At 34.3% G+C, this 21,871-nt stretch overlaps 1 protein-coding gene across 1 annotated transcript in view; it reads right to left on the bottom strand.

Moving 5' to 3' along the window:
• The window catches only part of RhoGEF2 (Rho guanine nucleotide exchange factor 2), an 808,005-nt gene extending 789,030 nt beyond the window's left edge, over positions 1–18,975 (bottom strand). Inside the window, 2 exon segments of the mRNA XM_067122600.1 lie at positions 1,481–1,617; positions 18,621–18,975. Coding sequence (XP_066978701.1) covers positions 1,481–1,617; positions 18,621–18,631 — 148 coding nt within the window. The 5' untranslated portion in view covers positions 18,632–18,975.
• Between the last annotated feature and the right edge of the window lie 2,896 nt (positions 18,976–21,871).

Consider the following 21,871-nt stretch of genomic DNA (forward strand, 5'->3'; position numbering starts at 1 on the left):
CCCTCCATTTTGGGTATATGTGCAGAGCTTATTAAAAGCTATGTTCAAGAAATATGACAATTCATCTGGTTTGGCATATAAAAATTTACAAGATCCTTACACTGTCCACAAAATGTTGTAAGCTCCTTACTCTGTCATAATCATGATCATCATCTTTACATGGTGTAAAGTAAGTGGCAACTGGGAAATTCTGCCACTCTTAGTCTTTCCTGTGCTTATCTTCCAGAAATCTCTACTAATCTATAGCTTCCCTTCTCATAATTCTCATAAAAGCAGGTCTAGGTTTTCCTTCTCTTCTGGTACTCAAGGAGCCCAGCTGACAATATCTCGTAATGCTCTCCCAAGGATTGTCCACAGCAACTGTCCTAGCCAACTTGATCTCCCTTTCATCATTACCTCATCTACTTATGGAACTTAAGTAATTTCCCTCGTGGTATAATTTCTAACTCTATCCTGCCATCTGACTCCTAATATTCCTCTTAAAGCTTTATTTTAAAATTGGCAAACTTTTAAGATAGTTTCACTTACACACCTGGATTCACTTCCATAAGTAATACATATCATGCTAGAATTAAGTATGAAATTTCAATCTGTTTGCTTTCCAAATTTTATTCAACCTGCCAACTGTTTGACTGACATTTTCTAGTTTTTTCACAACATTCCAACTCACGAAAACATGCATAAGATATCATTCCTAAATATCTGAAAGATTCATCCTCTCCATCTGGTGTTGTTTGACGTATTTGTGCATCATCTGTCCTCGATATTTTACGTTCATTTTCAGTCCTATCTCTCTGGTTACATAAGGCATTCTATGAAGTAACAAACCTTGTGGTGTTCCACTAGTTAAAAAAGCATCACCTGCATATTCTAAGTCTGTTACTCCAACTTAAACCTTAGGCAATCGTTCCTCACTCTTTGAAATCTTATGTAAATATGTAATAAAATATATTTACCGATAAATCACATTTTATAAGAGATATTACATTTAATTTATCAAAATGTTGGATAAAATAATGATACACAATGCAAGAGAGAAAGAAATAATTTTTGTATGCCATATCACATAAATGATGCCATAATGTATATCATTTTTAACAAGCTTAAAATTTCATTACCATATATGAATGCTAACATAGTAAGTAGATGACAAAATGGTCGAAAGTTGGGTTCATGCTAGTCACTGTCTTAGGCTGAGGCCTATATGATAATTTAAAACACATATTTTGCAAGGGGCAGACTCACTAACATTCCTAATGATATTACCGTTTCTTCTTCTTTACAATAATATCTGAATGCAGGTAAGGAAGAAGCTTCTAAATAGCCTATACTGGAAGAACTATTCAGATTAAAAAGTGAAGGATTTCTAATTTTTATCAAATATGTCCCAAGATTTGGGTGCATCTTTTATGCTGGTGCACACAAAAAATCTCAAAGGAGGTCTGCCTTGCAGTAATAACCAAATTACCACCAAACTTACCATCTTTGACATCCTGAACAATGACAGGGCTTTCTCCTGAAACTGTGACTCCATAGCCCCTCTCTCCTCTACTGATAACTACCGTACGCAACCCATTTGAGTCAACGGAATCATCGCCCTCCACGATGGACTCCAACCTGCAATGAAAGTCAGATCTCAGTATATCTTGATTTAAAAATTCGAGATTGATTTGGACTCAGATATAAAATGGTATTTAAAATACACCCAAAGAAATGAACACTTCTCCCTTTCGTGTGTTCATATACCAAGTTTAAAAAACTTGCATTACCATCAGAAATTAGTAACTTACTACATAAACACAGCATGTACCAATAAAAAACAGAAATTTGTGCACAACTACTTCAATATAAATTTGCTTATGATTACAGTACAATACCTATAAAAGACAATTCTATAAACGGAACTATTACTCTGAGTAAACTATGACTTCTCAGAATGCTTAACAACCTTCCAGGTTGTTAAGCATTTTTGAGACTCAAAAATGATATTAAAACTACCACCCTGTACATGAAATAACTTGCACTGTGAATTTTACAAATAGCATTAAACTACCTGAAGGTGTGAAGGTGAACCCAGGTTAATATACTAAGTACATACTTCATGTAACAGATGATACAGTACTTCTAAAAATATATATATAACACGTAGAGGGAAGTGGAGAACTATTTCTTGGTACAGGGCAAGTCTTCAAAGATGTACAAAATTCCTCCTACCTTGGAGACACACTGGACTGTGACACAGAAACTGAGAAGGAAGTAAGCTAATGAGTGACAACAGTCTGAACAAAATGGAGAGGAAGCAATGGTGTCCAGTGGCTGAACTATACCAAATCTCAAGGAGTGAGATAGTTTGGGGAATGTGATAAGAAGGGACAAGAACAGTTTAGTTTAAAACAGAAAGTCGTAGGTATGAAAGTTGCTGGGGAATGACCTCTATGAAGGCCCTGGATATCATGGAAAATGGGAACACACAAACACCCAGGCCTGATGGGAGCCTACACAGACTGTGCACAGGGCAGACTAGAGTGAAGAGAGCCCAATTCACACCCGATGTTAAATATTTATGGCTTAGCTAATTTTTTAAAGAAAAATTGTATTTATCCCTAGATATATACAAAGCTGATGTTTTATACAGGATTATCCTTCAGTTGGTTTGGTTTTTTGCAGCCTGTTAACAAGTTTGCTACAGGTGTTTGTGTGAGTGAGGATTACTACCCACTCACCTACCTGCTTACCACAACTTTTCTTGCAGCTCCAAGGTTTAAATACAGCGCAGTACTTGGAGGACTCACTCTAGTTTTTAGGGAAATATTTGAAAACTGTTAATAAAATCAAACTGGGGAAAACTGTCAATTTCCAAATGACAACTAGATATACAGCAACACAATTTCAGCATGTTTGGTTCTGATACAAAATGAACACTTGCACAGAACCCCTGTTCCAAAAATACATTTCTAAAATCTAAAGCCTAAATGGCAATTAAAGTTTATCTGCCCTTTTAAATTCCACTAAAAGTTATATATAAGACATTAATGTAATTAATGTCAAGCACATGTTTAAAGCATTTTCCATAAATATATGAGAGAGAGAGAGAGAGAGAGAGAGAGAGAGAGAGAGAGAGAGAGAGAGAGAGAGAGAGAGAGAGAGAGAGAGAGAGAGAGAGAGAGAGAGAGAGAGAGAGAGAGAGAGAGAGAGAGAGAGAGAGAGAGAGAGAGAGAGAGAGAGAGAGAGAGAGAGAGAGAGAGAGAGTCATAAATCTAAAAACTGCTAATTTCAATCTGCACTGTTTAAGATACAATTCATTAGGCTAGGCTATGTGACAGAATATAAAACTCAATGGAACAGTATAATTATGCCATAGTGGAGGCTGAAAAACACGACTAAGAGGATGTCTCTTATCTATCATGACAGGAAAACTATGATAACTAGAGAGAGTAAACAGACTTCAAAGAATGCTACAAGGCTGGAAATTCCTATTTTCTTTGTAACAGTATTAGCCTTAAACAATAATCTTCAGCACAGTTTTAAGCTGTCAGAACCAACAGTATTTCAGTCACACTGGTGAAGTGAACATCATCCCAAGTGAAACTGGTACTATAAAACCATTGGTATGTGAGTCTGACAAGTGGAAATTCAGCATTAATGTTCGTTAAAAATATGAAGACATCACTTACAGTGCAAATTCAGATTCTGCATATGGATTCTTCTATTTCAAAGGAAATATTACATAATCTGACATGTGGCCCTTGCAAGAGAATATTCTTTACCTTCATCACTTAGCCTAAACAGAGACCATGTTTTAACGGCCACTGTATACCTGCAACTATCTGTAATACACGATTTGTTCTTTGATAAATGTTCATGTGATTAAGGTTACAGATTATAAGATGCCTTCGCTAAGTCAGTAAATGTTAAACTAGCCAGGATACAAACATCCACCTTTCTATTGCACAGTACAATGCATCCCAACCTTTCACTTTTTTTATTGGTTCTTTTAAATATGCCTTTGGGAATAAAAATACCAGTAACAGTATTAGGGAACCTAACCTTAAGATGTTGCTTAAACTGAATTTTTTCAAAAACACTTTGAGTTACAAGGGATAAAATAAAAAAAACAATGGCAGAATTTTCTGATGTGTAACTACAGGACTAACACCCTTTTTCACCTTTTATGCCCCAATAAGGGAGTACCAAATCCAGTGTGGACAAAACTAAACATTCTTTTCACCATTCTATTACCAATGGCCCGACCCCCACTGCTGCACAGCTTTCTATCATACTTTTCTGTTTTCTTTGGTCTTTTCAATTTTCATTTTTAATACTACTGCTCTGAAAAATCATCTGGAAGATCACATTGCTACTCTCCATATTTATTAAAAACACTCAAAAGGACTATAGCCTGTATTATCAATTTTCCTCACCCTTACTTCTTGTATAATGATGAAACATTTCAGAAGTTACAATACTAGTGCCAGTAATACAGTAATATGAAGATGACTTGCACAAAGAACAGTAACTTATATACATATCATATTCCCTCAAACAGTTGCCATCTTCCATCATATACAGTAGTTTTTCTGTTCCCTGGACCATTGCTAATATAATCAATTCCACATCGCATATACAGTATGATTCGTTAACTTTTCCAATATTACCATGTAACCACACAGTAAACTTAAACATTAAATGCCTGCACTACACAAAAACCTTACAAAATTAGGAAAATACTAACACCATGATTACATCTAGGATCAGATGATGACCTCTTATAAATTTACAGAAATGTGTATGACACTACATAGAACAAAAGCACTGTACACCGTATGGTTAATCTTAAAATTAACGGTTGGGTTTCCAGAAAAGATGGCTCAAATTGTCACAAAGTTGCTACACAAACAAAAACTAAAAAGTGTTCCGTTGTAATAAAGCCTCCCTCTCTTATCTGTAAAACAATGCTATCATCTTGTAATCAGACAGCATTGATTCTGATTTTAAGAAAAACTTAAAATAAAACAAAATTACCCAGTAAATATAGTTATCACCAAACAGGATACCTTGAATCTTTCTATAAAAGATTCTTCATGTGTGATCCTTCTTCCACTACTGTATGCCATAATCATAAAAATCACAATATACTGTATTATTAGTCTTGAAAGCTTCTACATGGCCTTTTCCAGTCAAACTTCATCATCACTAAGGTTTTAGTATGTCAGAATTTTGCTTTACAGGTTCAGGTGTGAAAGAATTTCTCACTCTGAATTTTATTTGTATGCACTTTCTGCCTAATTCCTATCTACTCCAGATCTTTAGCTATATTCTATCTCCTTAATTTTCTGGAAATTCATCCTAGTAGTATTGATTCCGTGTCTAAATCTACCACTATTCTTATTAACTGACACACCTCCACCTTTGAGAACTTGTCTACCTTCCAGCCCCTGGACACCTAAACTTCATAATTTTCTCATTTGTAGTCTTCAAAATATTTACCAGAGAGCATGACCTCACTTGAAAAGGCATTAGAAAAAGTGCCTGGGATGCAAAAGAAATATTAGAACTTCACAATGCAGTTACTATGGAAATACAAAAATAAACCGACTGATTGGCTCCTTCAGTATCACATTTAAAGATGTAATGCACTTGTCAACTCAAGGCATCAACAAATGTGCATTCTTACTAAGCATGTATAAAATATTTTGAAATTCTGATCACCCTTACAATTAGATCCTCCTAGATTATACCATTCCCCATTTAGTACTAGATAAGTGGTCAATTCTAAATGGTAATTCCTTTTCTCCTGTAAGGTGCAGTATTACTCTCTTTTTCAGTTGTTTCACGACTGTTGTGACCACATTGTGGAATGACTTTTCTAATCCTGTAGCTGATGTTCACTCTTAGTCCAAATGCTTTTTCATCAAGTAGGCTGACACAAGCCTTATTTCAGTTTCTTATTTCATATCATTCATCTTGCAAATGTTTTAGTTGCTTTTCTTGGTTACTTATCTTTCACAGTTTATTCCATATTGAACCCCTTGGGCTTTTAGCATTCTTCTTCTTCTTCACAGAATGAAGTTATAACTATATTCACACATTGTTGTTTTCCACTAAAATCAACCACATTTGCTGACAATCACCTGAGGTGTAGATTAGTCCAGAAAATTTATATTTTAGACTTAGTACAGTGGTTCTCAACCGGGGGGGGCCCTAGGGGGGCATCAGCAATTTCCAGGGGAGGTGCGAGGCCTAGGGAAAATGTAAAAATTCTAGAATTATACTAGTTATTATCTGAACAAGAGTGAGGAACTAATATTCAGAGGTTTATAAAAAATATGCAAATGTATTGCCTTATAACGTTAGTTTCCTATAGTCTACCACTCTAGTTAGACTCGCTAGGCTTACCATTATTTTGTAATTATTTACCTCCCTCCCTGTCCCTCGAAACTCCTCCTCTTTCTCATTCTCTTTTTTTTTATTTTCCTCCTAATCTGGGAGGGAATTTTACTCACAGATGCAAGGGGGGCGTGGAGGGAAGGACCAGGTCTTAGAGGGGGCATGGTAATAAAAAGGTTGAGAACCACTGACTTAGTATGTTTGATGTGAATTTAACTAGATATTAATTTTAAATTCTCAAAAGCTTTATACAAGTTTATTAGTTGGGTGGTATTCACTAAACTTTCTTGAGATGTTCAGCTAATGAAATCTTTTTAAAGTAATAAAATAACTTGAATATCAATCTAAAAATAAGAAAATTGTTTTATTATTTCTGGTGAAAAGGTCCCTTGTAAATCTTATGTTCTTCCGGTACCTGGCCAGTCAACTGACAAACATTTTTCCATTCAGTTACTCAGTAACATTTTGAAATTAAGCTACAGGACTTATTATTTGACAGCATAGATAAACTAGTTAAATGTTTGTTTAAATGTGAAAAAGGATTTGTAATGCTTTTCTAATAATGAGGTTTATTTTGAGTATTCTGTAACTATTATTATTGCTCACAGATGTTATAGCTTTACTTTTATTAAGAGAAATTAGATTAGGACAATTTGACTGAAATCAAATTTTTCTAATAACTCATTTTATAATTTAATGGTTTCACTTCAGTTAGGGGAAACAGCCAAATTATTTTTGGTCAAACAAACTTTTAACAAAAGTTTAAGAAAAATTTACTTTCACATGCATCCACTAGGGGTTTATATACATGTCTTAGACCATTTTGTCCCAGTCTGTGTATTATAAATGATAATATGTATTGAATTATTGTATCTATAACTTACTACACATACAATAGTTCAGACCACAATTCCATGTTATTCCAAAGCTTCCTAATTTTATCATTAGAATTACGATTACAGTTTTAAATGAGTGGAAATAGGGAGTTCTATATTTCACTATATGGTTCTCGAGTTTAATTACTGCACTTTATTGATCCTACTAATTTAAAAAAAAAAATATGCTATCAATTTGCATGCAAATAAAAAGAGCTCCTTTTCCTTGATTACATGAGAAGAGAAAAGACAAGAAATAAGGATTCTGACACAACACCATGTCTGTACGAATTATTTATTGACTTTTATCGGTTTCAATGAGGCAGAAGAAAAATTTATTAAAATCTTTTTACATGGTGTCATTTAATTATTCTTTAAATAGCTTTAGCATTTTGACTTTAATATGATTATGCTTTTTACTGTCAGATATTTAACAGAGTATTTTGAAAGTTATGCAGAACTCTCCTTCTTTAAAATAAGACATGTCAAAATTAAACATTCTATTAAAATTTATTTATTGGAAAACTGCAGAAAGACATTATAATTAACCAAAATATCAGTTTTAAAGACCATTAAAGCAACAAATTACAGTAGAACCCCGGACCTCAACACTAATCTGTTCCAGAAGAAGTGCTGAGATGCGATTCAGTCAAGATCCGAATCGATTTTTTTCACAAGAAATGACTGGAAATGGATTAATCCATTCTCGACCACCAGTTATTACCCTACCCTTGCCTTTTTATACAAAACATTACATATAAATTACAATTAAATAAGTTCATAAAACATTACATATAAATTACAATTAAATAAGTTCAGAGTTAAATAACATACCATATTAGATGCATTTTTTTTATCTTTAAATGCATACTGTATCAATAAAAACTGCCCTACATCCAATGTGGCCATATTACCGATGGGAAACCGAGTGTCGTAAACTAGGCTAGGTATTGTACTGTACTGGGTAGGCACAAAATTTGTTGCTAATAATAAAACATTCAAAAATAAGTCTAACTACTATAGTAAATTAATAAAATATTGAAAACAAACCGAATTATGTCTGTTACCACACACTTACGAAAAATTGCTTATGACACGTCAACAGCTTCCCTTTCAGCCATTTGCCATGAGTGGATGTAAACAAACCATAGCACTGCCCTAGTGGCCTGTCACAGTAACACAAACGTTGTTTACGTACAGTAGTATTTATGGTAAATTTCAAACAGTCTACTGGAATACTGTACAGTACATATATTACTCTCACAATACCATATTGTGTTTCATGGGACCCATGTTTTTATCAAAATACAGTACAAAAAGCCACAAAAACTAAGAAACTGGAAACACAGCTGAGTGGGGTTTAAACGACAGGTGGGAACATCGCCAACTAGCGCTGACTGACTGAAACAAGAAACACTTTGTTTACAAAAACCATGTGGTTTATCAGGTCAGATTCCAGTTTTTTGTTCGGGCTCCAATGCAAAATTTACTCGACATTTTGTGTCGAAATCTGATTATGTCGAGCTCTGATATGGTTAAGGACTGAGGTTCTACTGTATTTAAAGGAAAAAAATCACAAAATAGATGTATGTACTACTAACACTACTGCCGAAACCAAACTTCAAGGTACCAAATAAGAAGCTTAAATAAAATGAAAAACTGATTAGAATCTGACAAAAACTCTTGAAAAAGCTTACTCTCTTAAAAGAATCTAAACCTTTCATTTTTTTCAATTCAATCATAAAACAAGTCACAATAACAAGTTTTTAAAATAGATCATTTAACTTTTTTTATACAGTAGACAAAATTTTAAAAGCACCCTTTTAAAGCTCCTAGAATTTTACTTAGGTTTCCTCTTAAAGACACTAGGCTATCAATTTTAGAATTTGCTTACAAACAATACTTTACATAACAAAGAACAGATTTTCGAAAACTTTATTTTTAAAATTTATACAGGTGCCTACTTCAATCATACTACCAATTTTAGTCCTCACAGAAAAAGTCAATAAGGTACTGTAGAAGATAAAGTCAAATTTTATATACTGTAATTAACAATAACAAAAAAACCGATTCTCACTGTTTAAAGTTAAAATCTTCAAATTAGGTGAAAGTAACCTAATCACTGAAAAGACTGTTGGCTCAGCCTAGTGACTTTACAGTGGCATTTAATCAGAAAAAAAATTAATACTGTATAAACTTTTCGCTTCTTTAAAATAATAGCATTTATTTTAAACTCTATACAGTATATACTGTACATTATAAGAAAAGTGTTTCACAAGAGGTCCATAAGATATTTTTGCAGTTATCTTAGGGGTTGCAGAAAATTGGGATGATACGAACATCTCTGTCGCGATCTATCTAGAGCTCAGAACGGTAATCGTAGCTCGAAGCCACATGGGAACTTGCAAAAGGTCAAACCTACATCAACACAGGTTAGGCATGGTTAGAGAAATGTAAACAAATGCAAACTTGACAAAAACTGCATCAAAGTAGAGTAGTGCATTTGTGTTTGGTTTTACCTTATCACTCTTTAATTTTTTACTCTATTACCAAGTAATTATACCACTGGAAAGAGATGATCAGTTTAGTACGAATTTTTTTTTTTATTTTTAATAGAAAATTAAATATTAAATTTTATAGTCAGCTAAAAGTAGGCAAAAACTCTTACTTTATAGTGAGCATGAAATAAAAAATGCAGCTAGTAAAAAGTGCTTATTATATTTTATTTTGGAGGGGTGACTTGAAACTGTTCAAAATTAAATCTTCATTTGTATTGTACTGTATATGACAAAGGTCAATGAAACCCCACACTGAGAAAAAACAAAAACATTTTTGTGAATAAAGAACTCCAAAAATCGTGTTGATTTAGGCGCCCTGTAAATTAGCCTTTTGTTCAAAAACAGTAAACTGTGGATGTTGAAGGGATGTCGATGTTGATGGGTAATGCTTAAAATATTTTTCTGAAATTAAGAAGGCAAACGTCAAAGTTATGCTTAGTTTCTCCTTTATCTTTTGTTAAATTTTTGTTGTCTATAGAAGTTTCCATTGTAAAGATAATCACTGGCTGAGCCTCCTGCCTTATTGCTTATAAAATGTAGTCTAAATTAAATTTTAGTACTGGAAATTTCCTGTAATTAACTTACATTATATTCTCCTTGTTCTATTTTGCACTTTGATTCGACGGGAATTTAGATAAGTGAAACTACATACAAATGTGTGTAGCCATACTGTATTCATTTGTGTAAACAGAATCAGAGTTATTCCTACTTTGTGGATATGGATTCATAGTTGTTTGTAAACAACTACGATAATAATAATAATAATAATAATAATAATAATAATAATAATAATAATAATAATGATGATGATGATGAATGAGCAGGAATTCTAGTTTGTACATAAGAGGAAAAACCTTGTTATCACCATCTCTGATGTGTTACAAAATTAAATTCAAACCTTGGAAAAGTTCAACAATAGTTTTAAATGCAAACTCTCCTGGAAACAGATACACACCATCTTTAAACTGGTCCACAACACTAAACCTAAAGAAGGCAAAACCATACAAATAGCAAAAAACTTTCTAACGCATGTTGGGATCAAACAAAGAGCATCTTAGACAAGAGACTCCTGGTTGGTAGTGACCTTGGATTTTATCTTAATCTTAACATGAGGTGGGAGGTTATTCTTCTATTTTACACATTCTTATATCGACTGCCATCATAGACTACTGTGTACTGGTTTGGGAACACGATAAATCCTGTATTCCTGTTTATATACAGTGTACTGTTTATCATGCAAACAGTAAGCAACAGAGTATGGCAATCTACTAAAATGGACAAAACCACCAAAAATTTCACACCCTAAACCAATAAGGCACATTTCAACACTGTGATGTTAAATAAAATCTGCAATATTAGAAAATTATCAAAATATCCCAAGAATTACACCTATGGCACCTATTTATATGAGATAACTGAAATTCTACTACAGTACTAAAAATGAAAATTGAAACAATCATACCATGGCCCTAAAGAAAAGATGTCAAAAATATGCAATAACGAGGTGTATTCATATGCACTAGAAGAATTCAGATGATTAGTAACACTTGATATCAAACTCGCAGTTACATGATGCAAAACAAAATTACATGCATAAATTGAAGGCATTACTATATATACTAAAACTTTGCTATATTTCAAAACCTCCCAGTGCCTGGATTGGCCAAAATAATACCTGGAAAAAAAAGAATAATTAGGACACATGAATGCATAGTGGCCAAAACTTTTAAGTGACCATGGAATGATAGCAGCAGTCTCCTAAACACATTACCAGTAAGGTACTTAATTTCCAGCTTCTTACTGCTATAGTTAGGCAGAAAATTAAACAACCATACATTCTGGTACACTCAAGGACTCACATCATCACTGAAAGATAATGTTCCACCATGGAGTTCATAGAAGCTAATATAATAGGGTGTACTGGCTTTCTCGATAAAAACTTGATGGTAATGTATTGGTTTTGTCAGTATCAAGAATTGTAGCTACAGTCTAGTAGGCTATACAGTATAGAGTATATAACAAAGTTGAATTGGCTCTCTTGACAAGAGTACATAAACATGTGATTTTACTAATGGTATTATGTACAATTTTCTACTTGAGAGTATTCTCTGTAGTCATCAGTAATGTATGCTTGCCATAAAGCCTATAAAAACCCAATCTCAAAGTTAAAACATGGGTTAAGTTAAATATCTATTCGCTTCATCTTGGCCCTTGGATCTACCACATAAAATGTCATGATGCACTGTATTATAGTGTGTATCAAAAATTAAAATACACCCTGGTTTTGTAATAACCTACCATATACCAAAGAAAATATATAATGTATCTTGCTTCTGTCACACACAGCAAATCATCAACAACAGACATGAAAAGGACCAGATCTAGTTTGAAAACTTTAGCAAAATTATTAAGCAAAAAAATTAACATGATAGCAAACCAAACTCACAACTGGGGATTTGCCTACTAAGATTACTATACTGTGTGCTGGAAACTGAGACACAACTAACCATAGTATAAGATAGAAATTAAGTACACACCGTAAAATATTACAGCAATTAGTTCTACCTCTAACTACTGTATTAGGAGTTTATTTATAACTAGCTACAATACTACTGGCAATGGTAATCTTAATGACAAAGTGGTATACAATAGTTCTAACAAATTAAAAAGTAGTAACCAATAAAGATAATCATTATTAATAAGGTCAACTACTACCTACTTTGTAGGTACAAATCCTAACATACTGAAAAAATAAAAAACCACAACCAAGTAGTACAGTCCTACATTACTACTACAATCAAGTATACCATTCTATTATTATGTTAATTAAACTTTTAATGAATTCATCTGCTTGCACCTTGTGAGGCTATCCATGAATATCAGTACCTGTATAAGACCTCCCCTTTCTCTTTCTGCCACAGAGCCTGGGGACAAAACTTGACCATATTCATTAATGAATCCTTGGAAAACATCCACACAAGCCATATTTCTTTTCTCACTCGATAATATGTTCCTAGATGGTTACATTTGGAATCCTTTGTGGCAGGTCTCCTAGCTACACTTCCAAAGGTTGTAGCAACACACTTTTCATTTTCTAAATCTTCTCCAGCAATTTCTTCAGTCTCTCCAATGATCTTTTCCTTCTGCAGACCTTTATTTCTTTTAAAGGAAACTTGAACAGAAGAAAATTTCACTTTATGCTTTCTTTTCTCCATCTTAAACATTCAGTAACTAAAAGAGAGAGAAACAAGGAATAAGAGCTCTCGTGTTTATCTGAAAGCAAGATCAATAAGCAAATAAAAAAGGAACAAGAATGCTAAAGAATTAATCTAATAATCAAACGAATAAAGTTCCTGAAAGCAGAATTTAAAAAGCTCATACAAAATTCAAACTATGGGACACATGGACCTACAATCATGTAACTTTGAATTTAAAATTCTGTAAAAAATTACTCGACCTGCATTTCTTAATGCAATTTAAATCAAGCAATACTGTACACTGTATTTCAAAATAGAATTAAAAACTCAACTTACACCCTTTCATTGGAGATGAAAGTCTTCTGTGGTTATTCAGAAATTCTATTAAGAAACACCTTGTTTCTGCCTGAAAATATCACCTGAAAAGGAACCTTGTTAAAAAAAATGTTTACACAACTTCATCAACACACCTGAGCTAAACACCTTCATCATGATGTCAGCTGTGAAACAAAAAGCTTTTACTATACTACTATTGAACATTAGCCTACACAGTAAAAATGAAAAACCATACGTATGCTCTAAAGGATTGTCCATCTAATTCGAAGATCTGATACAAATACACTTAACTATATGATCTGGCTCATCAGCATATTTTGATATGTAAACACTTTTACTGAAAATGGAATAAAGACGGCATTACTGTCAAGCCAAAAGAGTACAGAAGAACAAGAAATGGTGACAAATATTGAAGATTTAACCTTTACGGTACTGCATATATGTTAGGTAAGGTACAGAATATTTTCTCGACCTAATCATGGACATACATAATCTTATTAAAATATCAGAACTAATCCCTAACATTACCCAACTGTGGAATTTATATTTCAATTATAATAATTTCTTCAATAATAAAACTGACCAAAGCAAATGATACCCTCGTGAACATCACCTGATAACGCACATTATAGCCAAAGATACATAATTCAAAATTTCATACCAATGAGAAGCATCAAGTACCCTCATGCCTGTGTGCTTGCCAACCAATCTTTCCATTTACTACCTAAGTAACAAACAAAATCCAAGAGAGATGACACTAAGAATAAAAAACATCAATAAGCCAAATATTGTACATATGTTACACTGTATGCATTACTGTACATTATAAGCTACATTATACATGCATACTGTTTGAAAATGATCTTGTTTTCTATTATTATCCTTAAATGAGCATTATGTAGCTCAGGAACTTAATTTTTGTGGTTTGAGTGTTGGACATCATCTCTTCTTTGATGTCCTTCTCTGTTATACTTCACAACCAACCGATATAGTTGTTGTCTGGGTTACAAGGGCCTTTAATTGTGCAAGGACACAAATCTAAAACCACTGAATGTCTTAAGAGTTATTTCTAGTCAAAACTCCTAAAAGGAAAACCATGAACCAAGAATTTCCATCATGTCCATATTTGAACAAAGCAAAACATCAGGAAAGAGGAGAGGAAATTTAATAAAGGAAGTGTATAAAACATCCAATATATTATCAATATAAACTGTAATACTGTACTGTACTCAGCCATATTATAGTATTATTACTATATTTACAAAACTATTTCTTTAATTTATACCACATGGAAGTTTAATGAACTGTAGCAATTTTACAAATCAAATTACTTTTGGGTAAATTTATCTTGAAACTAATCATTATAAGTCTTACAAAATCCTATTATCAAACAAATTCTTTAAACGTCAGCTTTCTTCAAGTAACAGCTATTCTGCTCAACTGCTTGGATAAAATAGTGTTCTAATTATAAAAAGTAAACAGAGATTAGACTCGTAAGATATCCTACATACTATACATACATGAAAAATCTGACTGGATGTTTCTGAGGTATAATCTGGCATTTTAACCTTTTGAGATTTTCATGATGTAAAATATAAACATAACCATTTTGAAAACAGGAGAAATAGTTGAAGTTGGTTGAGGGATGATTCAACTATATCCCTTGCAAATACTGGTGTGTTCAAAGATAGTCCAAAATAAACAATCACAATATACTGTATATAAATTTTATGCACAGGCTGTTTCATTTTTTTAATTTCTGTATAGTTTTCCTTATATTCTTATATGAAATAACTGGCATAAATAGCAGAAACATAAATCAAAGGAAAGGAAACATTGTATGCTTTAGGCCTAATGGTGCAAAAGAATTTATACTTGTTCTTAGTAAAATTTCAGTGCATTAATCTTACTCTTAATCTTTACTCTGAAAGGTTCTAGGTGATTGACTTTATGAATCAGTTGTTGGTGCATCAATAATTTGTCAAATATGCATGTTCCACTATTTTGTGCAAGCTGCTGCATGGAAACCTCTCATTTTCACCATCAATGTACCTCCTTTGTTTTCTACTTTCATACAACCTTCTCAGTTTCTATACTAACACACCTATCCTGCTTCTCACACCCACACCACCTCCCCCTCATCCATTACTGCTCTCTCACATCCTACGATTTCATCCACAGCCTCGCTTTTCCTTTATGATTTCTTTTTATGATCCAAGGTTATGATTTCAGTCTTTCTGGTCCATTGTCTATCAGTCTTCTTCTAGGAAAGGACAAATATAATTAGGTTTGAGTGCACATCCAAATCTGGCTCTAGTGTGTTGTATGCAGCAAGATCCTTACATTATTATACACAAAAGAGTGTATTCTCTCCTATTTTTGTTTCACTGAGAGATTGGTCAATAAATCATAGCATTTAGCCTCAGTACATAGGCTATTGTAGTTGGTCTGCCACACATCGCATTTTGTTATGAACAAGTACTCACAAGGCTGTGCAAAAATAAATATATACACATGCACAAATAAAAACTCAAATTAAACATAAATGCCATTTCCTCTCTTGGAAGCAAGCAAGCTACTGAGGCAAGTTATGCAATATCACTCTCAATACCGTAATTTTGTTTCAAAATTTTTACATCAACTGTGGAAAAACTTACATTTGTATACCCTTGACAATCATTTCTTTTTTTTTAATATTACCATTGCACAAAAATCTGAATATCTATACACTTCTACCCCTCAGCTAAGGCCTATATGGAAAATGGTTGAAAAAATGCAATAATGTAAATCTGATCACTAACTTATGCATCCAAATGTACTGTACCTTACAATTCAAACTTGTCTTTGACCTAAGCTGTAAACTACTAAACCTCATTACGTAACAGCCTTGGCTAAGCAAGGCTGGGCTAACCCACTGCCAAAATGAGCCTAGCCTTTGCTGCTTTCAGCTATTTACACTAATGAGTAATGAAATTTGAAAACTCACAAACAGGAGCCATAATCAGCAATTGTTCTGTCTGTAGCAAGTGTTCTATCTGTCCATACCATATGTGGTGTTGCATAATTTGTAATAGAACATCCATTCTCTTACTCAATGTGTAATTTTGTTTGTTAATGTGTGCTATGTGGTGGCATCATGAGGACTGACCACACTCTAATGCAAAATCATTTTGTCCAGGTTGTGAACTACTGCACTTCTTTCTCCCTTCAGTTAATATTACCATGAAAAGTTATTAAAACATTTTCTACAACGGCACTCATTCTAAAACTGGTTAAATATGGGTTTTCTAACTCTGATTCTTTTGAATTTAATATTCATTTCCATGACAAATGTTTAGTTAACCACTCACAAACTCCCATGTCTTACGAAGCGGGGGAATAACCCCTCCTGGTATAAGGTAGAACCATGCAGCCTAGGCTAAGTTTGATTAGGTAAACTAGGTTACTATATACCCAACCTCTGTGATTTCCTCACACAGTTATTCTCTTTACCCAAATACAGAGTCATGGTTTGCAATAGGAGGAAGAACCACTGGCAATTCTAAGAAAGAGCTGCACATGGAGATATTGTTTATTAATGAAATTTTTTGACTGATCAATACAGAATAGTGTGTATATGATACAGTACAGGAGAGATAACTTGAGAAATTTGCCAAAATAATATGAGAAATTTATTGTCTTGTGTTTATAATTTCACATAGCCTAAACGCTCCACAGGATGCCATTTTTAGTGCCAACCCCTTGAGCACTGACGCAAAAATCACAAAACAAAACAAAGAGTGGAAAATTTCTTACATTTTGGTCAATTTATCAAGTATCTCACCCATACTGTATCATATAAACCTTTTTCTATTTTTCTATATTGTTCAGTAAAAAATAATACTAATAAATATCTACCTTTAATTACCAAACCTCTTTCACTAATAGATAGGGAAGGTTTATAGTGGGTTATCTTAGCATTGCCGAAGGAAATACCTACCAGGTATTATTTTACTTATGGACAGTAATTGCTTTCAACATAAAATATAGGTTTTTCTGTTGTATTATGATGTGATTTGAATGATTTTGAGGTTTATTTCCATCGCTAATAAATACTTATCCTTCCCCGGCAAATAATATACTGTATACATAATTAATAAAATTACGACTTGTCAGAATACTGCACCCCTCTCCATAGCTAATACGGTGAAAACTGTGTTTACTGATTACAGTTTTGCCATATTAGCTATGGAGCGGGGGGTGCAGTATTCTGACAAGTCGTAATTTTATTAATTTTGTATATATCATTTGCCGGGGAAGGATAAGTATTCATTTGCGATGGAAATAAACGTCAAAATCATTCAAATCACATCATAATACAACAGAAAAACCTATATTTTATGTTGAAAGCAATTAATGTCCATAAGTAAAATAACACCTACCAAATTCATCAGAATGATGTCATTGGAATGAAGGGAAAGTAGGCCTACTGACATCTATATAAAATCTGATGTTCATAAATTACTATCATGATTCAGCTTAGCAACTAGAGCTTACCAATTCCATAACAAAACTAACCCAACAAAGGATAGGATAAGTTAGCCTGGTTTAGGCTAACCGAATCTTTTGACAAGGTTATAAGATAGGCCTAGTTAGACTGTGCTATGTCTACTCTTAACCTTGACTTATATCTAGGTCTATGAAATCTTTACAGAATGAGTTTGGCTTAACAACGTATCTCTAGATTTCTTTCTAAGGAACAAAAAGAGTTACAGGTAGCTGTAAATGACGTAAATCGACGGTTAAAACGTAAATATTTTACCACTCGAAAACGACTAGCCTTAACCTTGACTGAAGCCTAGGCCTAGGCTTATAACACCTTCACTGAACGGGTTTGGCTTCAGCCATGTGTGTAAATACCTTTTAAAGGAAGTAAAAAAGTGATAGTCAGCAGAAAATTAAGATAAATCGAAGGTAAAACGTTAAAACGTAAATATTATTCCACTGGAAAACAAGGCGAAAAATACAAAACCTGGCAACTGTCATCCTAAACAAAATCCCACTTGAAACCCGAAATGACGAATTGACCTTTGGAAATACAAACGCCACAGGGGTCACACCTCGACCCCCACGAAAATATGAGAGAAATAATGAAGAAAGGAGGACGGGAAACGAGAAATGAGGCTCCTGGAATGATTTGAAGAGGTCACACCCCATGTAAACAATGAGGGCATAATGGGGCTTAACACGCCCATACCCAATTGCATCTCGTACGACTTATTACTCACCGCTCATCCATTCTGGAGGGTCATTCCTCAGCATCAAATCCAATAATTGTCCGATTATCATAAGAGTTATCCTTTCCAGTTTCGATTATTTCAAATTATTCCTCCCCGAAGAGTGCTTTTGGCAATGCACACAAACTCTTCTGTTGATTTCACACACGGTTATTTGGGGCCATTCAAATCGCCTTTCACTCACTACACACTCGCAAGATTTTGTTTAATTCTTGTGAGATTTCCATTCACGGATCAATTGACACCAAACCCAGTCCTCAAACGTAGGCTGGGACACGTGAATTCATCACTACCACTTCTGTCATTAATGCAAACATAAGGCTGCCATATTGGCCGCCGCTCAACCACTACGCAAGCCAAACTAGGTCGCCACTTCTGTATAATTTCGCCGTTAAAATGGCAGTTTCGTCCTTTCAGAGGATGTGACCCGTCTCTTTTACGTATATGTTTTACTTTGAGAAATTTACAGCATTTTACAACACCTACAGGAACCCGGATTTCATTGAGTGAGATGAGATGTTAAGTTTTTTGGCAGACTCTAAACAAAAAGTTGTTCGCATTTCAGCAAAAAGGTATATAATAAATATCCATTTCTCTCAATGTCAATTTTCTGTAAACATATAAAACTTGAACTGGAAAAGTAAAAAGTGTGGTTTTGTGCGTATGTATTTGATACTGAAATGTCGCGAAAGTTAATTTCGGTGAATTTGGTCGCTGACATCACTGTTAATAAATGTGAGTTGCTTACTTTTATCGTAATCACTTTACGTGAAAAAGTAACCTTTGAAATAATTTCTTCTTGACTTACTACACCCATTACCTGCGGCTGATGCCATTCTTTTTGCATTAAATACATACAAGGAGAACAATACTAGACAAAGGACAAAAGAAAAAAAACAAGGTCGCGCCCATAAAGTTTTAATAAATGAATCACATGACAGACTTCATCTAAATATGTACTTCAGTTTTCGAATTTCATCCTCAAATTCGTGCGGTGACTCATCGACACTGGCAATCGTGAAGCAAGATAAACGTTTAACGAATCCTGTTAGCCGTACTTTCAAGAAATATTATAGTATGTAACACGAAATTACTCCGAGACTCGGACACCCACCCACTCAGGTGCAAGAACTTATCGCATACTTGCAAGTTTTCACTGCGCTCTATTGCCCATCGATAAAGGAATAATGTCGTCTGTCTACTTTCCCTAAATGGCTACCTATAATGAGTCGAATTCTAGCAAAAATTAGGTCTGCGTAAGGTGTTTATTCGCCGATTGAACAGTCAAGATGTTACACTAGGAGCATTCTTAGCATCTCAAGTACCCGAGGCTAGACACAATGCATATGATGGACCGTTATCTAGCATGTAAGATCGTTTAACTCTCGTCTTTTTCGGTCTCTTGCCGTTTCTGAGCCAATTTTGACAGCGTAGCGGTTACGTAGACGTAAATTATTGCTACCATTGATAATTGCTCGAAACGTAGTTCAGGGTGACTAACAGTACTGGGATTCTGGTAATCTATTAAATCAGTTTGTTGACCTCGTAAGTCAGTAACTCTTACTGTAAATATGCGAACTGGAATGAAATTTTGCCCTGAAATGCATTGCTATAGGGCTTTAGAGAAAGCTGAGAATAATATAGTACCATCGTAAGAAACTCGCGGGATTCTTGATTAAACGGAAATGCTCCATCCTGGCGGTGTTATTAAGTTATTTTCTAACCTCATGAGGATACAGACGGAAGGCTTAGCAAATAAACAAAGGAAATGCACAGGTTTTAAGCGTCTCTTTAGCATCTTTTTATTTCTCGGCCTCGGCTTCGCCCTAGCAAGCGTTATGTATCTGGAGAACAAGAAAGATACAGATACTCGGAGCGAATGATCTGTGATCAATCCCTGGTCCTTACCACTCCCTTCCACTTACCATGAACCATCCTCACCCACCCCCATCCCCCCGCCCCTCCCCCTCCACAAAATCTCCTTCCCTCTCACTTGAGGCTTAGCGCCGCTATGACGCCCTGATCATGTCTTCCCCATTCACGTCACGTTGGCCCTCTCTCATGTCACAATGCTTTTTTTTTCTCTCTCGAAGGCTGCCTCTTCATACCGATTTGCTTTACTTATAATCGAGCTGTGTAGGAATCAGGTGGTTTGGTCTGCCTTAAAGTATTGGGTAAATAAGAATTATTTTCTATTTATTTACCTACTCTTTTTTTGTTTATTCTTTGGTCATTTGTTTATTGTCTTTCGTTTGTATTATCTATTTTCTCTTTGTCTGCGGTTCATTGAATTTCAAAATAACGGTTCCGTATTTCGTCATTAAAATTTTTTTTCTCTTTGGTATCCTCCGTGTAAAGGCAAATAATAATTATCATTAAAAACAAACAAATTTTTAAAAGATAAGTTTTTGGCGAATTTCTGATTTTTATTGTCCTAAAATATTTAGACATTGGGAGCGTACTGCGGGACGAATTCATAATAGTCTGCGATGTTGATAAATGTTCAGCAATTGCATAGTATTACACACACACACATTATCCGTGCGACAGACAGCTGGTACAGCTAGACAAGAAGGGCGGGAATCGGCATTTTCACTCGAACCTCAAACGAATGATCTTTAGTAAAAAGTAAGAGTTATTAATTGGATGGAATTACATCCTATGTGGGCTTCTACTGAAATAGTACCAGAACTCATTGAAACTAAAATAGTGCACTTTGCAGATGATGTAATCCAGCTCTCCCCTGGTGAGAGATGAAGCAACTGCCTAATGCAAAGAAAATCTATGATAAAGGGCTATTCCGTTAATCTAAACCATCCAACCAAGGACGCGCAGATGCTGCATAACCAATATTTCACCGAATATTCTATAATAATGTACCAAATATCCACCACCCTGTTCACTGCACATTGGAAACAGTGTACTCAATGGTTCTTATTATTGGACAATACTTTACTTGGCGTTACATTCATTTTGACTGCTTGCCAGCTTTTTCGTTACATTTGGAGCTTGTCTGCCAATTTTGCCGAAAAAGGGTAAGTTTTGTTTGTAAGTTTTCCTACATATACGGGAGAAGTGATGCAATTTCACACGGTTCCTGTCTTACAATTTACCTCTGTTAGAATTACCGTTCTCCGGTGCGGATGTCAGCAGCGCACAATGACATTTAGTTGTAATGAATTACATGATCATCAGGAAATTCCTGTTTGACTAGCCTTCAGAAACAGTGAACTTTTTTTCAC

This window comes from Macrobrachium rosenbergii, chromosome 20 (assembly GCF_040412425.1).
Source record: "Macrobrachium rosenbergii isolate ZJJX-2024 chromosome 20, ASM4041242v1, whole genome shotgun sequence".
NCBI classification, from domain to species: domain Eukaryota; kingdom Metazoa; phylum Arthropoda; class Malacostraca; order Decapoda; family Palaemonidae; genus Macrobrachium; species Macrobrachium rosenbergii.